Genomic DNA, 18,637 nt, shown 5'->3' on the forward strand with positions numbered 1-18,637 from the left:
ACTCGACAGCACATAACAACAACAACAACATGATTAGTGCAGTTCTCTGAATATAGTAAATATGTAGTAAACATCTCTTTATTGTCTTTATCACATGCAACTACACCACACTTGCTTGCAAATTGTCCAGTTGTTTTGTTGCTAAACAGCTAGAACCCTAGAATTACCAGCTTTGAAATCACATATTTTTCTTAAGGTGAATGCTATGGTGAAAAGAGCAGTAGTTTGACAGTCCTAACTCAGATAGTACTATTGTTGTTGTTATGTTCTATATTCTTATGGAATATAGAATCCTTTTCTCATGTAATGCCCATGATTATTTCACTGAAATAGTATTTCACAAAACACACCTTGGTTGTTGTTTTGTTCCATTGAGTCATCTCTGACTCAGAGCAACCTCTCCTTGGGTTTCTGAGGTGGTATCTCTATGGAAGTAGATTGGCCAATCTTCCTTCTGAAGAGTGGCTGGTGAGTTTGAACTGCCAACCTTCTGGTTAACAGTCAAATGCCTTAGGCACTATGCCATCAGAGCTCCCCCTGATAGTACTAATGCTGACATAAAGGAATGTGGGGCCATGGGTAAGTGACCTAGCATTCTGGTCTTGGTTCTCTAGCGCAGCCTTAATAGACATACCACAAGTGGATGGCTTTAACAAACAGGAATTCAATCTCTTACAGTTTAGGTGGCTTGATGTCCAAATTCAGAGTGCCAGCTCGAGGGTCTGGGTGAAGGCCTCTCAACTGTGGGTTTTAGCTCTGCCTTTTATACCAGGCCCACTGGAGCTAGAGACAGCTCTTAACTCAGGCAGCTGCTGGCTGCTGAGGCTGACAAACCCAAGGTTGACAGGTAAAATGTCAGGGTCCCAAGATCAGCAGGTGACACAGCAGGCCACTTGTTCAAGTCCAGGAATATGAGATGAAGACTTGGCCAATTGCAACACCTGAATGTGCTAATAGCTAGAGACCTTCCTCAAAGTTTTTCCTTATACATTGGAAGTAGGCCACACCCCAAAGGCAGTGCCCTTTCCACTGATTAACATCTTACATCAGATTCTACTGTGGAGATGATTACAATCTTATCATAGGGAATAACTATATCCAGCTGCCAAGCCACTCAAAACCATAGCCCTGTCAAGTTTATATACAACTCTAACTACCACAATCCTCTACCTCATTTTTTTCATGTATGAAATAGGGGTGGTGGGATGGAGATTGGCTTGGATCAGCATTTGTGGAGGTAAGTAGGCTTCTAAGAATACTTGATCCACAAAATCTACCATGAAAAATATTTCATGGTCATACTCTTATCCTGTTAGAGAGTTATAAAGCACATTAGTATATTAAAGGCTGCAAAGAGTCCTGCAGTGAATTAACCCATTGAAATTTGTTAAATTCATAGTTTCTCAGTCTTATGGAATATAGAATCCTTTTTTCATGTAATGCCCATGATTATTTCACTGAAATAGTATTTCACAAAACACACCTTGGAAAGCTTTAGATTGGTTATTTTCTGAAGTGATTTCCTATTCCAAGAAAAAAATGGTTCAGTGATCCTAAATACGAAAGAGATCCCGGGATGGTCAGTTTGCTCTCCCTGCCCAGCATGGAAGAAAAATCTTAGTATGTTACTAAGCTTCTGAGGCAACCCATCTCAAGGTTGCTATCTTGTTTTATTACTAGTTACATAATACCTGTGGTTACTGGAAGGCTGCATCTTACTGCTCCATGCTCATGTGTCCCAAAAGCTGAAGTGTTTAATATTATTGAACCTTTTAGGTCTTTTCAAGCTAAAGGTTGTTGTTGTTGTTGTTGTTATGTGCCATCGAGTTGGACCCGACTCATAGCGACCCCTCCTTGGGTTTCCTAGGCAGTATCACTACGGAAGTAGATTGCCCAACCTTCCTGCCGAAGCTAAAGGTAGGTTATATAAATAGGTAACGGGCTTTGTGGCTAACAGAAAAATTGGAGGTTCAAATCTACCCAGAGGCATTTTGAAAGGACTGGTGATCTACTTCTGAAAATTTAGCCATTGAAAACCATATGAACACAGTTCTACTCTGACACATGTAGGGTCACCATGAGTCAGAACTGACTTGATGGCAACTATTTTTTGTTTGTTTGTTTTGTTTAAGATTAAAATTCACTATATTTCTGTCAGTTTGCCTTACTGTAGTGGCTTGTATGTTGCTATGAAACTGGAAGATAAGCCACTGGTATTTCAAATACTGGCAGGGTCACCCATGGTAGATAGGTTTCAGTGGAGTTTCTAGACTAAGACAGACTAGGAAGAAAGGCCTAGTGATCTACTTCCCAAAATTGGATCACAATAGAACAATGTGTGATATAATGCTGGAAGACAAGCCTCTCTGGCAGGATGACTCTCTGGGCAGCAACATGTCTGTGACACAGCATTTGGCAAGGTTTAGTTCTGTTGTACTGCCAATTCAATGGCAACTAAGACCAACCAGATTAAAATACACATTAATAAAGTATAAATAGCCTTATTCCTGTTTGTTCTAATTATATTAAAATATTTTAAAATCTCCCTTCTCAAGAGCTGCCAGATTTTCATGACCAATAAAGTTATTGAATGTCATCTTCAACTCCAGGGTTGTCATTCATTTAAGAGAGTTTGTTTGAAAAATTATAAATGTAACTTTTTCTAAAAACATGATTTTCATGTTTTCCTTCGCAGCTTCCCATATTTCCACATCATACCTACAGAGCCCTGTGGTCTGAAGACTGCTGTGGCTTTTTCTTTCCACTTCACATACTGCTTATGGTCTTTTATGGGCTTTGCAAGTGCTGTATATTTCATTTCCTTAATGATGAGATTCCAAAGCCAGACCCCCATGTGGAAAAGCTTGTGTTATATTCTCTTTCTTCCCACAGTAATCCCTGTGGCCCCTGACTTCTAGGGGAGCACCCCATTCACTGAAGGACAGGAATATAGACGCAAACACTTATTCACTTCCTATCTTTGAAATTCAACCCAGAGGCTAATTAAGTTTGTAGGACTCAAGTACTGAGCAAGAGTAGGTGGCATTCTATGGCCATCATGCCCTACATGGGTTTGCAATTGGAAAAGTGTGAATGACTGAAGGGTTTATTGATAAGTCATATTATTAAAGAAAGAGAAGAAATCTATAGGTTAGTATCACAGCAAGACATGAAAGAAAATTATTTTTCATAAATTTATTTTTACAATTTTATTGACAATGAAATAAAAGTGAGAGGTTTGGAACTAGACTGCCTGGTTTTGAATACTAGTTTTGTCAGTTTCTAGAAGAGGTCTTGGGTAGGTTACTTATCTACGTCTTAGTTTCCTCCTTTGTAAAATAAGGTGATAACAGTATGTTTTGGTTACCTAGTGCAGCTCTGGGAGGAGTCACCTTCAGGGATCCAGGGTGCCCATGGTGCACAGGTTTCAGTGTGGCTTGCAGACTGAGGCAGACTAAAAGAAGGAAGAGGCCATCCACTTCACAAAGAATTGGCCAGGAAAAACCTTATGAATAGCAGAGAAACATTGTCTGATACATTACTGCACAACTTTATGAATAATCTGGAAACATTGTCCAATACAGAGGAGGAGGATGAGCCACTTAGGTTAGAAGGCTCTCAAAATAGGACTGGGAAAGTGCTGCATCATCAGAGTAAAACCAGCCTTACTCATATGGATAAGGTAAAGCTTTCAAGACCTCCATTTGCTGACGTGGCACCACTCAAATTGAGGAGAAACAGCTGAAAACATCCATTAATAATTGGAACATGAAATCTAGTATGAATCTAGTATGAATCTAGGAAAATTGGAAGTTGTCAAAAATGAGATGAAACACGTAAAGATTGATATCCTAGGCATTAGTGAGCTGAAATGGACTGGTTTTGGCCATTTTGAATCAGACAACCATATGATCTACTATGCAGGAATAACAATTTGAAAAGGAATGGCCAGGCATTCATCAGCTACTGTCAGATGGATCTTGGCTCAAGGCAAAGAATACCAGAAAGATGTTTACTTGTGTTTTATTGACAATGCAAAAGCATTTGATTGTGTGGATAATGACAAATTATAGATAACATTAAGAAGAATGGGAATTCCTGAATACTTGATTGTACCCATGAGGAACCTGTACATTGAACAGGAGGCTTTCGTTCGAACAGAACAAGGTGATACTGCATGGTTTAAAATCAAGAAGGGAGTGTGTCAGCGTTGTATCCTTTCCCCACACTTATTCAATCTATATGCTGAACAAATAATCCAAGCAGCTGGACTATATGAAGAAAAACATGGCATCAGGATTTGAGGAAGAATCATTAACAACCTGAGGTACACAGATGATACAATTTTGCTTGCTGAAAGTGAGGATGACTTGAGGCACTTACTGATGAAGTTTGAAAAATACAGTCTGCAGTATGGATAACATCACAATATAAAGAAAACAAAAATCCTCACAACTGGACCAATGAGCAGCATCACAATAAAGGGAGAGAAGACTGAGGTTTTCAAAGAATTCACATTGCTTGGTTCTACAATCGATGCCAATGGAAGCAGCAGTCAGGACATTAGACGACGTGTAGCATTGAGAAGGTCAACTGCAAAGGAACTGTTTCAAGTACTGAGGAGCAAGGATGTCTCCTTGAGTACTAAGGTGCACCTGACACAAGCCATGATATTTTCAATAGCCTCATATGCATATGAGAGCTGGATAATGAATAAGGAAGACTGAAGAAGAGTTGATGTTTTTGAGTTGCGGTGCTGGCAAAGAATGCTGAAAGTACCATGGACTGCTAAAAGAACTAACAGATCTGTTCTGGAGGAAGTGCAGCCGGAATCATCCTTGGATGCAAGAATGGCCAGACTTCCTCTCACCTACTTTGGTCATTGTGGTAGTTATATTTGTGTGTCAAGTTGGCTGGGCCTGGTTGGGTGTCTGGGCAGCTGATGATAGTTATTCTCCATGATGAAACTGGCAATCAACTCCATGGTGGGATCTACCACAAGCAGCTGAGTAGCTGACTTTGGTGTATGGTCTACTTCCTGTATGTAAGGAGAAGCCTTGGGAATGGTCTCTGGCCTATGATATGCTTGGACCCTGCATGTAGCCATGTGGTTGCTCATCAGACTGCTATGCTCTGCTGACCTTGGGACTTACAATGAACTTAAGTTAATGGCCTGCTGTGTGGTTTGGTAACATTGGGACTGTGCTTTTTTACTTGTCAACCTTGGGCTTCTCAGCCTCAGCAGCCAGCAGCTGTCTGAGTGAAGAAACACCTCTAGCTCCAGTGGGCCAGGAGCAGGAGACAGAGCTGGACCCAAAGGTTGAGGGGCTTTCACTCAGTCCCTAGAGCCTGGCACTTTGAACTTGGACTTAAGTCTCCAAATTGTAAGAATAAACTCCTGTTTGTTAAGGCCATCCCATCTGTGGTATATTCTTGTCAGAGCAGCACTAGGAAACCAGAACAGTCATGTTGTCAGAAGGTACCATTCCCTGGAGAAGGATGTCATGCTTGGTAAGGTGGAGAGTCAACAAAAGAGAGAAAGCCCTTCAACGAGATGAACTGACATGGTGGCTGCGACAATGGGCTCAATTATAGCAGGGATCATGCAGCTGGCACGGGATCGGGCGGTGTTTCGTTCTGCTGTGCATGGGGTCACTATGAGTCGCAAATGACTCAACACCAACAATAACAACAAGTGCTGCTCTGACAGGAATATACCACAAATGGATGACTTCAACCCACAGGAGTTTATTCTGTTATAGTTTTGGAGGCTAAAAGTCTGAGTTCAAAGTGCCAGGCTCTAGGAGCTGGGTGAAAGCCCCTCAACCTTGGGCTTCAGCTTTGCTTCTTGTTCCTGGCCCAATGGAGTTAGAAGTGTATCTTCATTCATGCAGCAGCTGGCTGCTCAGGCTAACAAACCCAAGGTCAACAAGTAAAAAGGCATACTTCTGATATTATCAAACCACATGCCAGGCCATTTATTTAAGTCTATTAAAAGTCCCACGATTGGCAGGCAACATGGCAGGCTGGTGAAAAACAACTTGGCTACATGAAATGTTCAAGCATGCCAAAAGCTGTAGACTATTCCTAAAGCTTCTTATTATGGGAAGCAGACAACATCCTTAAAGCAGCTACTCAACTTCGTCGCAGATTCCACCATAGAGTTGATTGTCAGTCTTATCATAGGGAATAACTACCACCAGCTGCCCAGCCACTCAAAACCAGGCCCAGCCAAGTTGACATATAAACTTAACAATAATATTTACAAGGAAAGGTTATTGTGAGAATTAAGTGAGTTCATACTTTCCAAATGCTTAGAAGAATGTCTCACCCACTCCTCCTAAAAAAGAAACCTCACTACCATTGAGTCTATTCCAATTCATAGTGACCCCCATTGGATTACCAAAGCTGTAAATCTTTACAGAAGCAGACAGCCTCATCTTTTTTCCATGCAGCAGCTGGTGGGTTCAAACCACCAACCTTTTGGTTAGCAGCCAAATGCTTTAACCACTGCACTACCAGAGCTCCTTAAAGCATACAGAAATCCCTTACTATATTGAAGCTGTTGTTATGATTAGCTTTATTATTTTTCCTACTTGTTGTAGCTTTAAGCAATGGTAGATAGCAATAATCTTTGATTTCACTGGGGAATTTCACAAAATTTAAAGTTGATAAAAAAGGTTGAAATTTGACATGTAAAAAATGTATAATAGTTCTTCATGGAAATTGGCCTCACATACAACTCTGCTCAAATTAAAATCTTTTCTAATGCACAGGCCCTGCTGTGCAGTGTTTTATGTCACACTGAGGTAGACCAAGAAAAATCCCACATAGTTAAGGACAGCTTAAAGGATAACTAATTTAAAATAGATGATTAAATATAATCACATGATCCCACATACCAAGGCTATGGGGGAAAGGTGAACAAGGAAGGAGACAATATTTGTGCACAAGTTTAGAGAGGCTGAGGAGTAGGTGTTGACAAAAAAGAAGTCTTGAATAGGTTAGCAATTGATATACAGATGCAGGAAAGATAATGGGATGCTAAATGTTTAGGTAGATGAGTATAGCCATATCTCATTTTATTGTGCTTTGGTTTAATGTACTTCGCCAATATCACATTTTACAAATTAAAGGTTTGTGGCAACACTGCGTCAAGCATATCCATTGGCATCTTTTTTCCAACAGCATGTGCTCACTGCATGTTTCTGTATCACATTTTTGCAATTCTCACAGTATTTCAAACTTTCTCATAATGTTGCTGCACACTTAACAGACAATAGTATAGTGTAAACATAACTTTTATATGCACTGGGGAACCAAAAAGGAGCTCTGGTGGTGTAGTATATAAGGCATTTGGCTGCTAACCAGAAGGTCAGTGGTTCAAACCTACCAGCCACTCTATGGGAAGAAGATGAGGTAATCCACTTCCGTAAAGAAGTAGAAACCCATTGGAAACTATCCATTGAAACTGACTCTACGGCAGTGGCTTTTTTGGGGGGTGGAGTGGGGGAACCAAAAAATGCATGTGACTCATTTTACTGTGATATTAGCTTATTGTGGTGGTCTGTAACCAAACTTGCAGTATCTCTAAGGTATGCCTATATTAAATCATGCCTATACCCTAGGAGCTCTGGTAGCATAGTGCCTAAGGCACTTGACTTCTAACCAGAAGGCTGGCAGTTCAAACCCACCAGCCACTCCTCGGAAGGAAGGTTGGGCAATCCTACTTCTGTAGTGATACTGCCTCGGAAACCCAAGGAGGGGTCGCTATGAGTTGGGGCCGACTCGATGGCAAATAACAACAACAACAACATACCCTAGATTAAGACTCCCCTTTATGCCCACCAAATAATGTAGCCTCTTCTGAGAAGAAAATAGGAAAGAAAATTTGTTTAGAGAAAAGGAATGAAATCCATTTTAGTTTTTTAAGAGTTTGGCTTGGCAGCTAAAAGATAAGAAAATGGAAACATGATGTGAATTTTTATATGGTTTGCAGATTGCTAGAAATAAAACAAAAGATTCAGACTCTGTCAACTTAATCATCAGTCTAAAGAATGTGAGAATCATTTTCTAATATTTAATTCTTGCTAGGTTAGAGAAAATTTTATTACTTTGCAGGAGAGTAGAACAACAATAGGATTACTTTTGTGTTTATTTTTCCAACCCACCAGCCACTCTTTGGAAGGAAGGTTGGCGATCTACTTCTGTAGTGATACTTCCTTGGAACCCAAGGAAGGGTTGCTATGAGTCGGATCTGACTTAATGGCAGTTAGTTTGTTTTTTTGTTTATATCTGGAAGATGGAGATAGTGTCTACCCCTTAGATTGCTATGACAATTAAATGAAGAAATATAATAAAGCTATTAGCAAAGTGTCTGGCACATAAACAGTAGCTTCTTGGATAAAATGACACAATGATTTCTTCTACCTACCTTCTCCCAATTCTCTGACCCCAGGGAGTTTACCAATGTAAAAATCAAACTTACTGCCATCGAATAAGTTCTGACTCATAGAGACCCCGGTTGGATTTCCAAGGCTGTAAATCTTTATGGAAAGAGATTGCCTCATCTTTCTTCCATCGTACAGCTGGTGGGTTTGAACCACCAACCTCTAGGTTAGCAGCCAAATGCTTTAACCATTGTACCACTAGAGCTCCTTCCCGGAAATTTAACCTGTCATTAAATTGATCACAATTAGAAGAATGCAACTTTCCACAAAACAAGTCCACATGGGAAATTCCATATGGCTTGAAATCACTGATGGACTTACTGTTTCACACCAACATATACATGTTATTCAAGTTTGCTACATTTTGTCCAAAGAGTTCTGGTGGTGCAACAGCTAACTGTGCTGGGGTGCTAACTGAAAGGTTGATGGTTCAAACCTATCCAGCAACTCCACAGGGGAAAGACTGGTGATCTGCTCCAATATAATTACAGCTTAGAAAATCTTATGGAGAAGTTCTTTGTAACAAGGGGTCACTACGAGTCAAAATCAACCTGGCATCTAGCAACAAGGATAACTTTTTCTCCAGCAAGTTCAAAGTTATCTTCTCCCAAGGACAGTTTCCATTCATTAGCAAGTATTACTCTTCACCTACCTTCTCTCCTTAAAGGATGTCTGAAGTGCTCAGCAGTTCTCATATTTGTGAATTTATACTGGATCATAAAATAAATCTTTAATTCTTAGACATTTTGGTTAAAGCATTTGGCTCCTAACCAAAAGGTTGATGATTTGAACCCACCAGCTCCTCCGTAGGAGATGTATGAGGTAGTTTACTTTCATAAAGATTTGCAGCCTTGGAAATCCTATGGGGCAATTCTCTTCTGTCCTGTAGGGTCATTATGAGTAGCAATCAACTTGATGGAAATGGGTTTGAGTTTTGGGGTGATATCATACTTACTTGATACTTGATAAATATTATGTTAATCTATTGAGGTTGATCAAAGTACAAATTTGTTGGTATTATTCCAGCATTAGAGAATATGGTGGTTGAGGGGTAGAATTCTCACTTTCCATGTAGAAGCTCAGGTTTAATTTCCTGGCCAATGCACCTCAGGTGCAGCCACTACCTATCTGTCACTGGGAGCTTATGTGTTGCTATGATGCTGAACAAGTTTCAGTGGAGAATCCAGATAATAGACTAGGAATGAAGACTTAGTGATCCCCTGAAAATCAACCAGTGAAAACCCTGTGGTTCACAACAGTCAAATCTCACTGTGCATGGAATCACCATGAGTTGAGGGCCAACTCAATGGAAGTGAACAATAATATTCTAGTGTTTCTCATTGAGTGTTAAAAATCAAGCTGAAGGTCAGAGACCTAAAGCATTCACTCCCTTTATTTTCCTTTTCATTCTATGACTTAGAAGCTGGGGATAAATGAACCATGGGACTATCTCTTCTAGAGAGATACGTGGGGCCTAAAGCCATGCAATGGCATAATTGAGAGACTGCAATTCTCCAAATCTTACTGAGAATGACATTAAATCAATCACAAGGGGTTGTTAATAGGTCCTTAGGAAAAGAACTTCACTAGTTGTGTAATAGAGAAGTCGGTTGTTACAGAATGAATTGTGTCCTCCCCAAAATATATGTTGAAGTTCTAACTCCCAATATCAGTGAATGTGATCCTGTTAGGAAATAGGATCTTTGAACATATTATCAGTTAAATTAATAGGCGGTCATGTGGAACCTTGGTGGCACACTAGTTTAGTGCTCAACTGTTAACCAAAAAATCAGTGGTTTGAACTCACCAGACACTCTGTAGGAGAAAAATGTGGCAGTCTGTTTCTGTGACAATTTATAGCCTTGAAAACCCTAAGTAACAGTTGTACTCTGTCCTATTGAGTGGCTATGGGTTGGAATTCACTCAAAGGCAAAGTTTTTTTTGGTATGCATAAATAGGAGATACATGAGTGCTGAGTAACAGCACCTAAAATTAGTAGTTGAAGCACCTGATTAGTAGAAAAGGGTTGTATTCTTGTCCAAAGTCAGATTCCATTTTGATTTTTAGTATATGTTCTGCTTCAAAACTAGAGCCTGTCATTTCTGTAAATTTCTACTGTGCTTTATTTACTGAAACCAATAAATAAGTAACTTTTAGAAAGGAATGAATGAATTTTAACCACCTCAACAAAGAGAATGATAGAATGTGTTCACAGGAAATGAAAGGTCAAGATGTAAAATCATTGAGGAAGAGGAAGTCAACATGTAAACAATTGTTCTTAGGAAGAATATGTTCATGACTAATCTAATGGATCAGGATGTAAACCATTTTTAGAAGAATATGTGAACAGTTTCCTGACTTAGTGACCCCCATAAGGCTTCCAAGGCTGCGAATCTTTACAGTAGCAGATTGCCTCATCTTCCTCTCACAAAGGAGCTGGTGGGTTTAAACAACTGACCTTCTGGTTAGCAGCCAAATGCCTTACTGTGCCACCAAAGAGCTGACTACAATGTCATCATTAAGAATAATCAAACTGGCTGGTTCTTTTCCCCTAACCAGAAGGCCAACATTTACATTTCAAAGGACTTCAAACTGAAGCTGCTCTGATCTACTATCAATCTTTAACTCTATGTCTCTTTATATACATATAAAAACCTCTAACTCAAATGAGACAGTGGAACACTGTATTGAGAGGATATCCTCCTCAACTCTATGTTTTCCAGTTTGTGAATTCTTCTTTTTTCCCCCCTCAATAAAATGCTGCTTTTTCTTTAAGCACACTCTGTGGCTTGCACTTTACCACAATCATATACCAATACGAGCGTTGTCATTATAAAAGAGGAGAAGACATACAGAGAGACAGACAGAGGGAAAATGGCCCTAAGACAACAGTCATACTGTACATACAAATCAAGCCTATGGCAACTAGAAGCTGAGATAAAAAAAAAAAAAAAAAAAAAAAAGAGAAAGGATTAAACCCCAGAGCCTCCTGAGAGAGGAGGAGCCCTGCTCAATACCCTGAATGCAGACTATTAGTCTCCAGAACTATGAGACAAATAAACAATTAAATTTTGTCATTTTAGGCCATCCACTTGCTGGTAACTTGTTATGGAAGCCCCTGGAAACTAATACATGGGTCTGCATGCCTTTCCACTTCTTTCTCTGACTTGTGGACAAATCTGAACTTCTCTGTAATATGAAGGGAAACTAGGTTTCACTTAGGGGGAAAAAAATAAAAAAGAGCAAGGAAAGAGCCTAAAATAGCTTTGATTCTTCATTTGAATAATGAGAAATAACTTGCAATTTATCTGTACTTTGAATTTAATGAGTTTTAAGTGGGAAGAAGTTTATAGTTCCAAAAAGGTGGTCCATTTCAAAAGAAAAGAATATCCAAACGACTACACAAAGAATCAATATTTAAAAGATTCACCTCTTTTTTTTTTTACCAAACACAACAAAGAAAAAGCAATAATCCCCAAAGAGAGATACCAACACTTGAATATATGTACACAGTATATGTGTGCCTAAAGGAAAGAGTAAGAAGAAATAAAGAAAGTAACTCACTGAAAACCAGAGAAAAATGTCACTAAACTTAAATCATTCAAACCTCATTCAAATGGAATTCACAAAACTTTAGACCCTATCAATTAATATCAGTAGATAACAAAGAGGGGAAAAATGGTGGTGAGCAAAGTGCATTTTTCTAACAAAAAATAAACTATATTCAAGTTAAAAATCAGTTAGCATCATAATTTGCTTATCTGAAAATCAGTCAATGAAAACACTATGGATCACAATGTCTGATCATGAGGATGGCATAGGACTGGGCAGTGTTTGGTTTCATTGTGCATGGGATCACCATGAGTCAGAGGCCAGGGGCTGATTGAATAACCACCACCACCACCAACAACAATAATATTGTTATAGAACTAATTTTATATATGTATTATAGGAGATCCAGCTGAAAGTTATTGGTGAAAAGATGTTTATTGATTAATTCTTTGTAAGTAAAAAGAAACAGCAAACGATATCCACAGATATTTCTGTAAATTAAGCTAGTTTTTTTTTTTTTTAATATTCTATATTAGTGAGGCTTTATACTATTATCCCCTTATTTTTTGTCTCTGAGTAAGTCAAAGTTGGTATAATCACTGTTTTTTTTTTACATGTATGTTTGAAGAAACATCAGACATGAGGCATACAGAATCAAAATTTATATTTTCATGTTAAAATTAATATTGGAAGGAATTAGCTTTAAGGATTCAATATTGAAACTTAATTCTGGGCTCAAGTTTACTTATCTATAAAATGGAGACAATAATAATATTTATCTCACAGAATCATTGTGAGATTTAAATTAAATTAAATAATCCATTTAAATAGCTTAGAATAGTGTCTGACATTCACTGTCCATTAGCAATTATTAATGTTATTATTATTACTTTGTTCAAAATCATTTTTATACCAGTATACAGTACTCTGTAGTTTAAATGTAAAACAAACAAACCCCCTCCCCCCCAAAAAAAATGTTGGCTCTATACCATCTGCTCTGTGGAGAAGGAAATAATTGGACTTTTAGTATTAATTTGTCCAATGTTTATTTATTTTACACCTAAGCTTACCTCAGCTGGAAAACAGGAAAAACAGATGGATTAGAGTATGTGGAAGGTTGTACTTGAGAAGGAGAAAAAGGAGAATAATGGAAATTGGGAGGCAATGGTTAAATGTCTGCAGCTAACAGCAAAACTATGATGTTATCTCTCAGATTTCTCTAATGTGACATTGTCTTTTTTTACAGAGTTACAATCAGAGATCTAGTTGCACATCAACGATTTTCTTTCTCAATTGGAATAAGAGAAAGTACAGTACAACTCTTGATCATTTCAATGATCTTAATACTAAAAGAGGGGTTCTGGTGGCGCAGTGGTTAAGCACTCGGCTGCTAACCAAAAGTCAGTGGTTTGAACTCACCAGCTGCTCAATGGGAGAAATATGCAGCATTCTGCTTCTGTAGAGATTGTTGTTGTTGTTGTTGTTATGTGCTGTCGAGTCGGACCCGACTCATAGCGACCCCTCCTTGGGTTTCCGAGGCAGTATCACTACGGAAGTAGATTGCCCCATCTTCCTTCCGAGGAGTGGCTGGTGGGTTTGAACCGCCAGCCTTCTGGTTAGCAGTCAAGTGCCTTAGGCATTAAGCTACCAGAGCTCCTTGGAAATCCCATAGATAGGACCCTCTGCCCTATAGGGTGGCTATGAGTTAGAACCGACTCAGTGCAATGGGCTTAGTTTTTTGGTTTATTGTTAACAGAAGAGTCCCTGGTGGTATAAATGGGTAAATGCTCAGCTACTAACTAAATGTTGGAGGTTCAAATCTACCCAGAGGTGCCTCAGAAGACAGGCCTGGTGATTTACTTCTGAAAGATTACAGCCATTAAAAATCCTATGGTGCAAAGTTCTTCTTGGAAACACATGGGGTTGCCAAAAGTTGTAATCAAATTGACAATCATTTTTTTGGTTTAATTTTTAAAAAGGTCAAGTAAAATGCAATGTAGTATGTATGGTAGACTGGCCAGTCTTCTCATGCACCCAGTGGTCAAGAACTCCATGCCATCGTTTGGCCAATGGGAAGATGGTAATTTTGTAATACTCTGTGGGTCACTTCTGGCACCAATAAATATATGAAAATTATAAGGTTTTCCAAATAGATTATCAAGTTAATTGAAGTTAATTACTTATACAGAGAAAGATATAACATCTTCATCTCAAGATTTATTAAAGGGATAACTCAAATTATTACTATTCTATAACATATTCTCCCCTCTTCTTTCCTGACTTTATTGTATGGTTTCCTTTGTCTCATAAATTATGTGATATCCTGGAAATTTAGGTTTGGGTAGCACTTGACTACTAGCCAAGTGGTTGGTGTTTCAAATCCATCCAGAGGCATTTTGGAAGACAGGCCTGGTGATCTGCTTCTGAAAGGTCACAGTCTTAAAAAACCCATGGAACAGTTCTACTTGGCCCACATGGGGTCACCATGAGTTTGAATCAACTCTATAGCAATTGACTAATTAATATAAATGATACACAAGCCTGCTCTGAAGAATCTGGGAGAGAAGCAATGGAATTCCAAAGCATTGATAGCTTTTTTTTTGGTAAGATGATTCTGATAAAGATTTATCATATCACATTATATCTATGCAAATGGCTTCATCTATTCAAAGTATACAGCTTAAACTAATAGAGCTCTACTTTTTTCTCCCCTCAACCATAGTAGAGGTGCCTGAGTGCCTTATAGAAATGGTATTTTTGGTAGTTTATATAATGTGAAAAGATTACCTGTCCCAGTGACCTCCAGTCTAAACTGGCACTGCCGATGTATACATGTTGTTTATCAACAATCCAGAAGGAAGACTGCAGCCGACCCTTGTTGTAGGCAGTCATGTTCATGTATGTCACCTCAGCTCCTAGGAGTTCAAAGAGATGCCAGTCAACCACTGTTTCAAGGCCCAGAACCTGTCATCAGTTATCTATCAGAAATACTTTTAACTTTTTGTTTATTACAACTGGCATTTAAGAGATGTCAAATATTCACATGAGTTTGGTATACAGAAGGCCCTCAAAGATTTCCCAGAAAGAAGCATAGAAAAGAACAGAACTGAAAAAGAAGTGTTTTCCTATGTGTATATAGAGGTGGATCTGAGCACAGTGACAAGAACACAGCTTCACAAGTCAAATCTGTATTCTAGCCCTGGCTCCAGTGCTTGCTGATTGGATGGCTAAATAAATGCCCCATGTTGTTGTTATTGTTAATTGCTGTTGAGTCGATTCCAACTCCCGGCAATCCTGTGTGTACAGAGTAAACTGTGCTCCACAGGATTTTCAAGACTGTGATCATCTAGAAGCAGATTGCCAGGCTTGTCTTCGAAGGTGCCTCTGGGTGGACTTAAACTGTCATCCTTTGAGCTCATAGTCTAATGCTTGACTGTTTGTACCCATACTCTGTTTGTCTAATTGTGGAATATTTTAATATGAATTTATAATAAATACAATGATCAGTCTTGTTTAGTATTAGCTTTCCTCAGGAAGACACAGAGAGTCTTCTTACTGTTTCTATACATTTTTTTCATCCTTTTACTTTTTCAGTGGAGTGCCTGGGTGGTGCAAATAGTTAACGTGCTCAGCTGCTAACTGGAAAAATGGAGGTTTGAGCCCACTCAGAGGCATTTCCAAAGAAAGGCTTGAGATCAACTTCTGAAAAATCTGCCATTGAAAACCCTATGGAACATAACTCTACTCTGATACACATAGGGCCACTATGAGTCAGAATTGACTCCAAAGCAGTTGGTTTACCCTTTCACTTACCTTCATTTCATTTTCTTTCTTTGCTATTTATTTTAGTTTTGGTCTCTTTCTGGCCTTTGTTTAACTGATAGTTCTTAATTTAAGCATGGCTAGTCAAATGTTATAGAAATACAACCTTGAATGGTTTACTAAGTCACTCAGACTATGTGTAGTTACAATAAAAACTACATTTTAAGAAATGAATTTGGCTAATTTTTTTAAGCATGTTGTAACAGAGTCCACTGTCAAGCTTGTATGCATTACTACCTTTGGATTATGCATTTAAAATGTCTCAAAAGGAGCATACATTCCATTCAATACAAAACATTTAAATAAATTTCTGTTAAAGGTCCATTGTCTTTAAAAGAATAGAATTCTATACATATATTTAAGAAGCTAAGCCATCCTGGTCTTCAGCGTGATGGAGACAATGTGGGTTCTGCAATATTAATGAAGAAGATGTACTCCAGTGATACACTGCATTGTGAAAATCTTCATTACCCACAGAATAAATAATGTTTTATGCATAAGGAGTAACCAGTTGCTGTCAAGTCAGTTCTGACTCTGGAAGACCCCATGTGTGCAGGGTAAAACTGTAGAACTGTGCTCTGCAGGGTTTTCAATGGCTGATTTTTCAGAAGTAGATCTGCAGGGGCGTTTCTTCTGAGGCACCTCTGAGGGGGCTCGAACCTCCAAACTTTCAGTTAGCAGTGGAACACATTAACAATTTGTACCACCTGTGGACTCCTTTTATTGTGCACAGGATGCATTGCAAGATATTGGCAAGGAGAAAGTGATTTGAACCATGCACTAAGCCTTTAACACTTGGGTAAACTATGCATCTGAACTTGTGACAGGGGATGAAAAGAAAGAGTATGGGGCTATGCATGGGGCACAGCTCCAAAGCCCCCTCCCCCCCCCGCCCCCATGGCTCCCAGACTCTATCTTGTTTGGTCAAGAAAGAAGTTTGCTAACTTATCTCCCTTCCCCTCCTCAAGGCCAGTAGGGCCCTTTTAAAAAGCAATTAAAAATTTATTAAGCCACTGATGGCAACATCTTATCAGAGTATAGCACAGGTGGTAGTCACAAGGCACTGTGCAGGGCCCCTATAAGCCTGGATCTGGTACCATCCTGTCTGGAAACATATGCAACCCATATTCCCAGCTCCTCAAACCCAGGCATAAATATCTCAGAAAAGTGGGAGGGGGTCAGCGATTACCTGGACTTGGACCAGCCTGCCGCCACTGAGCCACTTGCCATCAGCAGATATTGAAAGCTCCCTTCAAGCTCCTATTTTGTAAACTCTTTGCTTTTACTCTGCTCTTACTTTCCTTGCAATAAATTTCTTATGTTTCTGAGCATACCTCTAGGTAAATGTTTTGGTCTTCTCGTACCTTGGTACGAGTTTCCCTTGGTAATTTCCAGAACAACTGGCAAGCCAGCAACCAGGAGACCATAATGCTTACCCCAAGGGCCTCAGACCTCATGAAGGGGACATGAGTGTCACCAGTGGGAATCCTGGGATGGCTGGATGCAGCAAGTTTGGATCAGTTGCTAGGTTACCAGATAGCTGGGGATAAGCACAAGAGTAAGGGGATCCCCTAAAATTGCCACAGGGACTGCTAGAAATATTACAGGGGGTTGGAGTAGAGATAATAAAATGGGATTATTGGGCACTGGTTGCCATTGTAGCCTGGTCTCTATTGTATGAACTCTGCACTGCCATGGATGTGGAATTGGTGACAGCTACCAAATGCCAGAGGTTGAGAGATGAAATACAAAAGGTGAAGGAGGGGGAGATTTGGCAAGATGGTGGATTAGGCAGAAAGACTGCACAGACCCTCTTCAACAAAGAAAAGGGAAACCAATTAACACAGATACAGAAGAAAATGCTGGACCCCTGAGCCTTGAAGGGAAGGATATAGAAGTGGACTACACCCCAACTAGCAGAAGAATTTGCGTGAAAATACCAGAAAAGGAGACAGACAGAGCTGCAGTCTGGTAGTGATCCTGAGTGATCCTGACGGCACAGATAGCTTGGAGATTTGTAAGTGGTGGTAGATCCTAAGAATTAACCTAAAAATCACCCTGCTAGCCAGGGACTGTATGGAGGACTGTGCATGGTGGCTGGGGAACAAACGGAGAAGGTGAAGAGAAAGGTGGGCTAAGCTGTGGACTTCTGCTGGTCAGGAGGGCACCGCCATTTTGAAGATTTAAAAAGCGGCTTGACTATTTTGGATATTTAAAGAGACAGTGCTCTTGCAGATTCTTGTGGCTTAAGAACATGTTCTGTTTCCAGCAACCCCAAGGACCCTCTGAACCTGCAAGACTGAAAAGGTACGACATTCCTCTTGTTACTCTTATACCCCACACCCGCTTGGTGAACAGAGATGCAGCCATCCCCCACTCCCACCTACCTTCTGGGCCCACAGGAACTCAATCACAGTCTGTGTGCTCAGACGGAGCCTAGGTGCCTGGCTCTGTCCTCCACTGATTTTTTTTTCTCTTTTTAAATTTTTTTTTTTTCTTTTTCACTTTCTTTTTTTCTGGTGATTAGTCTGCTTGTATTTGTCTGTTTTAAACAACTAATATTATTAATACTTTTGTCCTTTTTATTATTATTCTTAATCATCCCTTCCCAAGTCCTAGTTTTCAACATTTTTTTTTTTTCCCTGTGCCTGGTTGAAATTTTTTTTTTTTTTTAATGTAAGGTTTTTTCTTTTTCTTTTCCCACTTTTTTCTAGTGGTTAACCCTGTTGCTAGGAGCTCTGGTAGCATAGTGGCTAAGACACTTGCCTGCTAACCAGACGGCTGGCGGTTCAAACCCACCAGCCACTCCTCAG

The 18,637-nt window shown here is 39.5% G+C and overlaps 1 protein-coding gene across 1 annotated transcript in view; it reads right to left on the reverse strand.

Annotated features, from left to right (window-relative positions):
• PLD5 (phospholipase D family member 5) overlaps nt 1-18,637 on the reverse strand; it is an 864,342-nt gene that overhangs the window by 245,538 nt on the left and 600,167 nt on the right. The window contains exon 5 of the mRNA XM_007954513.1: nt 14,790-14,917. Coding sequence (XP_007952704.1) covers nt 14,790-14,917 — 128 coding nt within the window. The remainder of the gene's footprint in view (nt 1-14,789; nt 14,918-18,637) is intronic.

This window comes from Orycteropus afer, unplaced genomic scaffold (assembly GCF_000298275.1).
Source record: "Orycteropus afer afer isolate SDZICR_OR568_19922 unplaced genomic scaffold, OryAfe1.0 scaffold00463, whole genome shotgun sequence".
In the NCBI taxonomy this organism is placed as follows: domain Eukaryota; kingdom Metazoa; phylum Chordata; class Mammalia; order Tubulidentata; family Orycteropodidae; genus Orycteropus; species Orycteropus afer.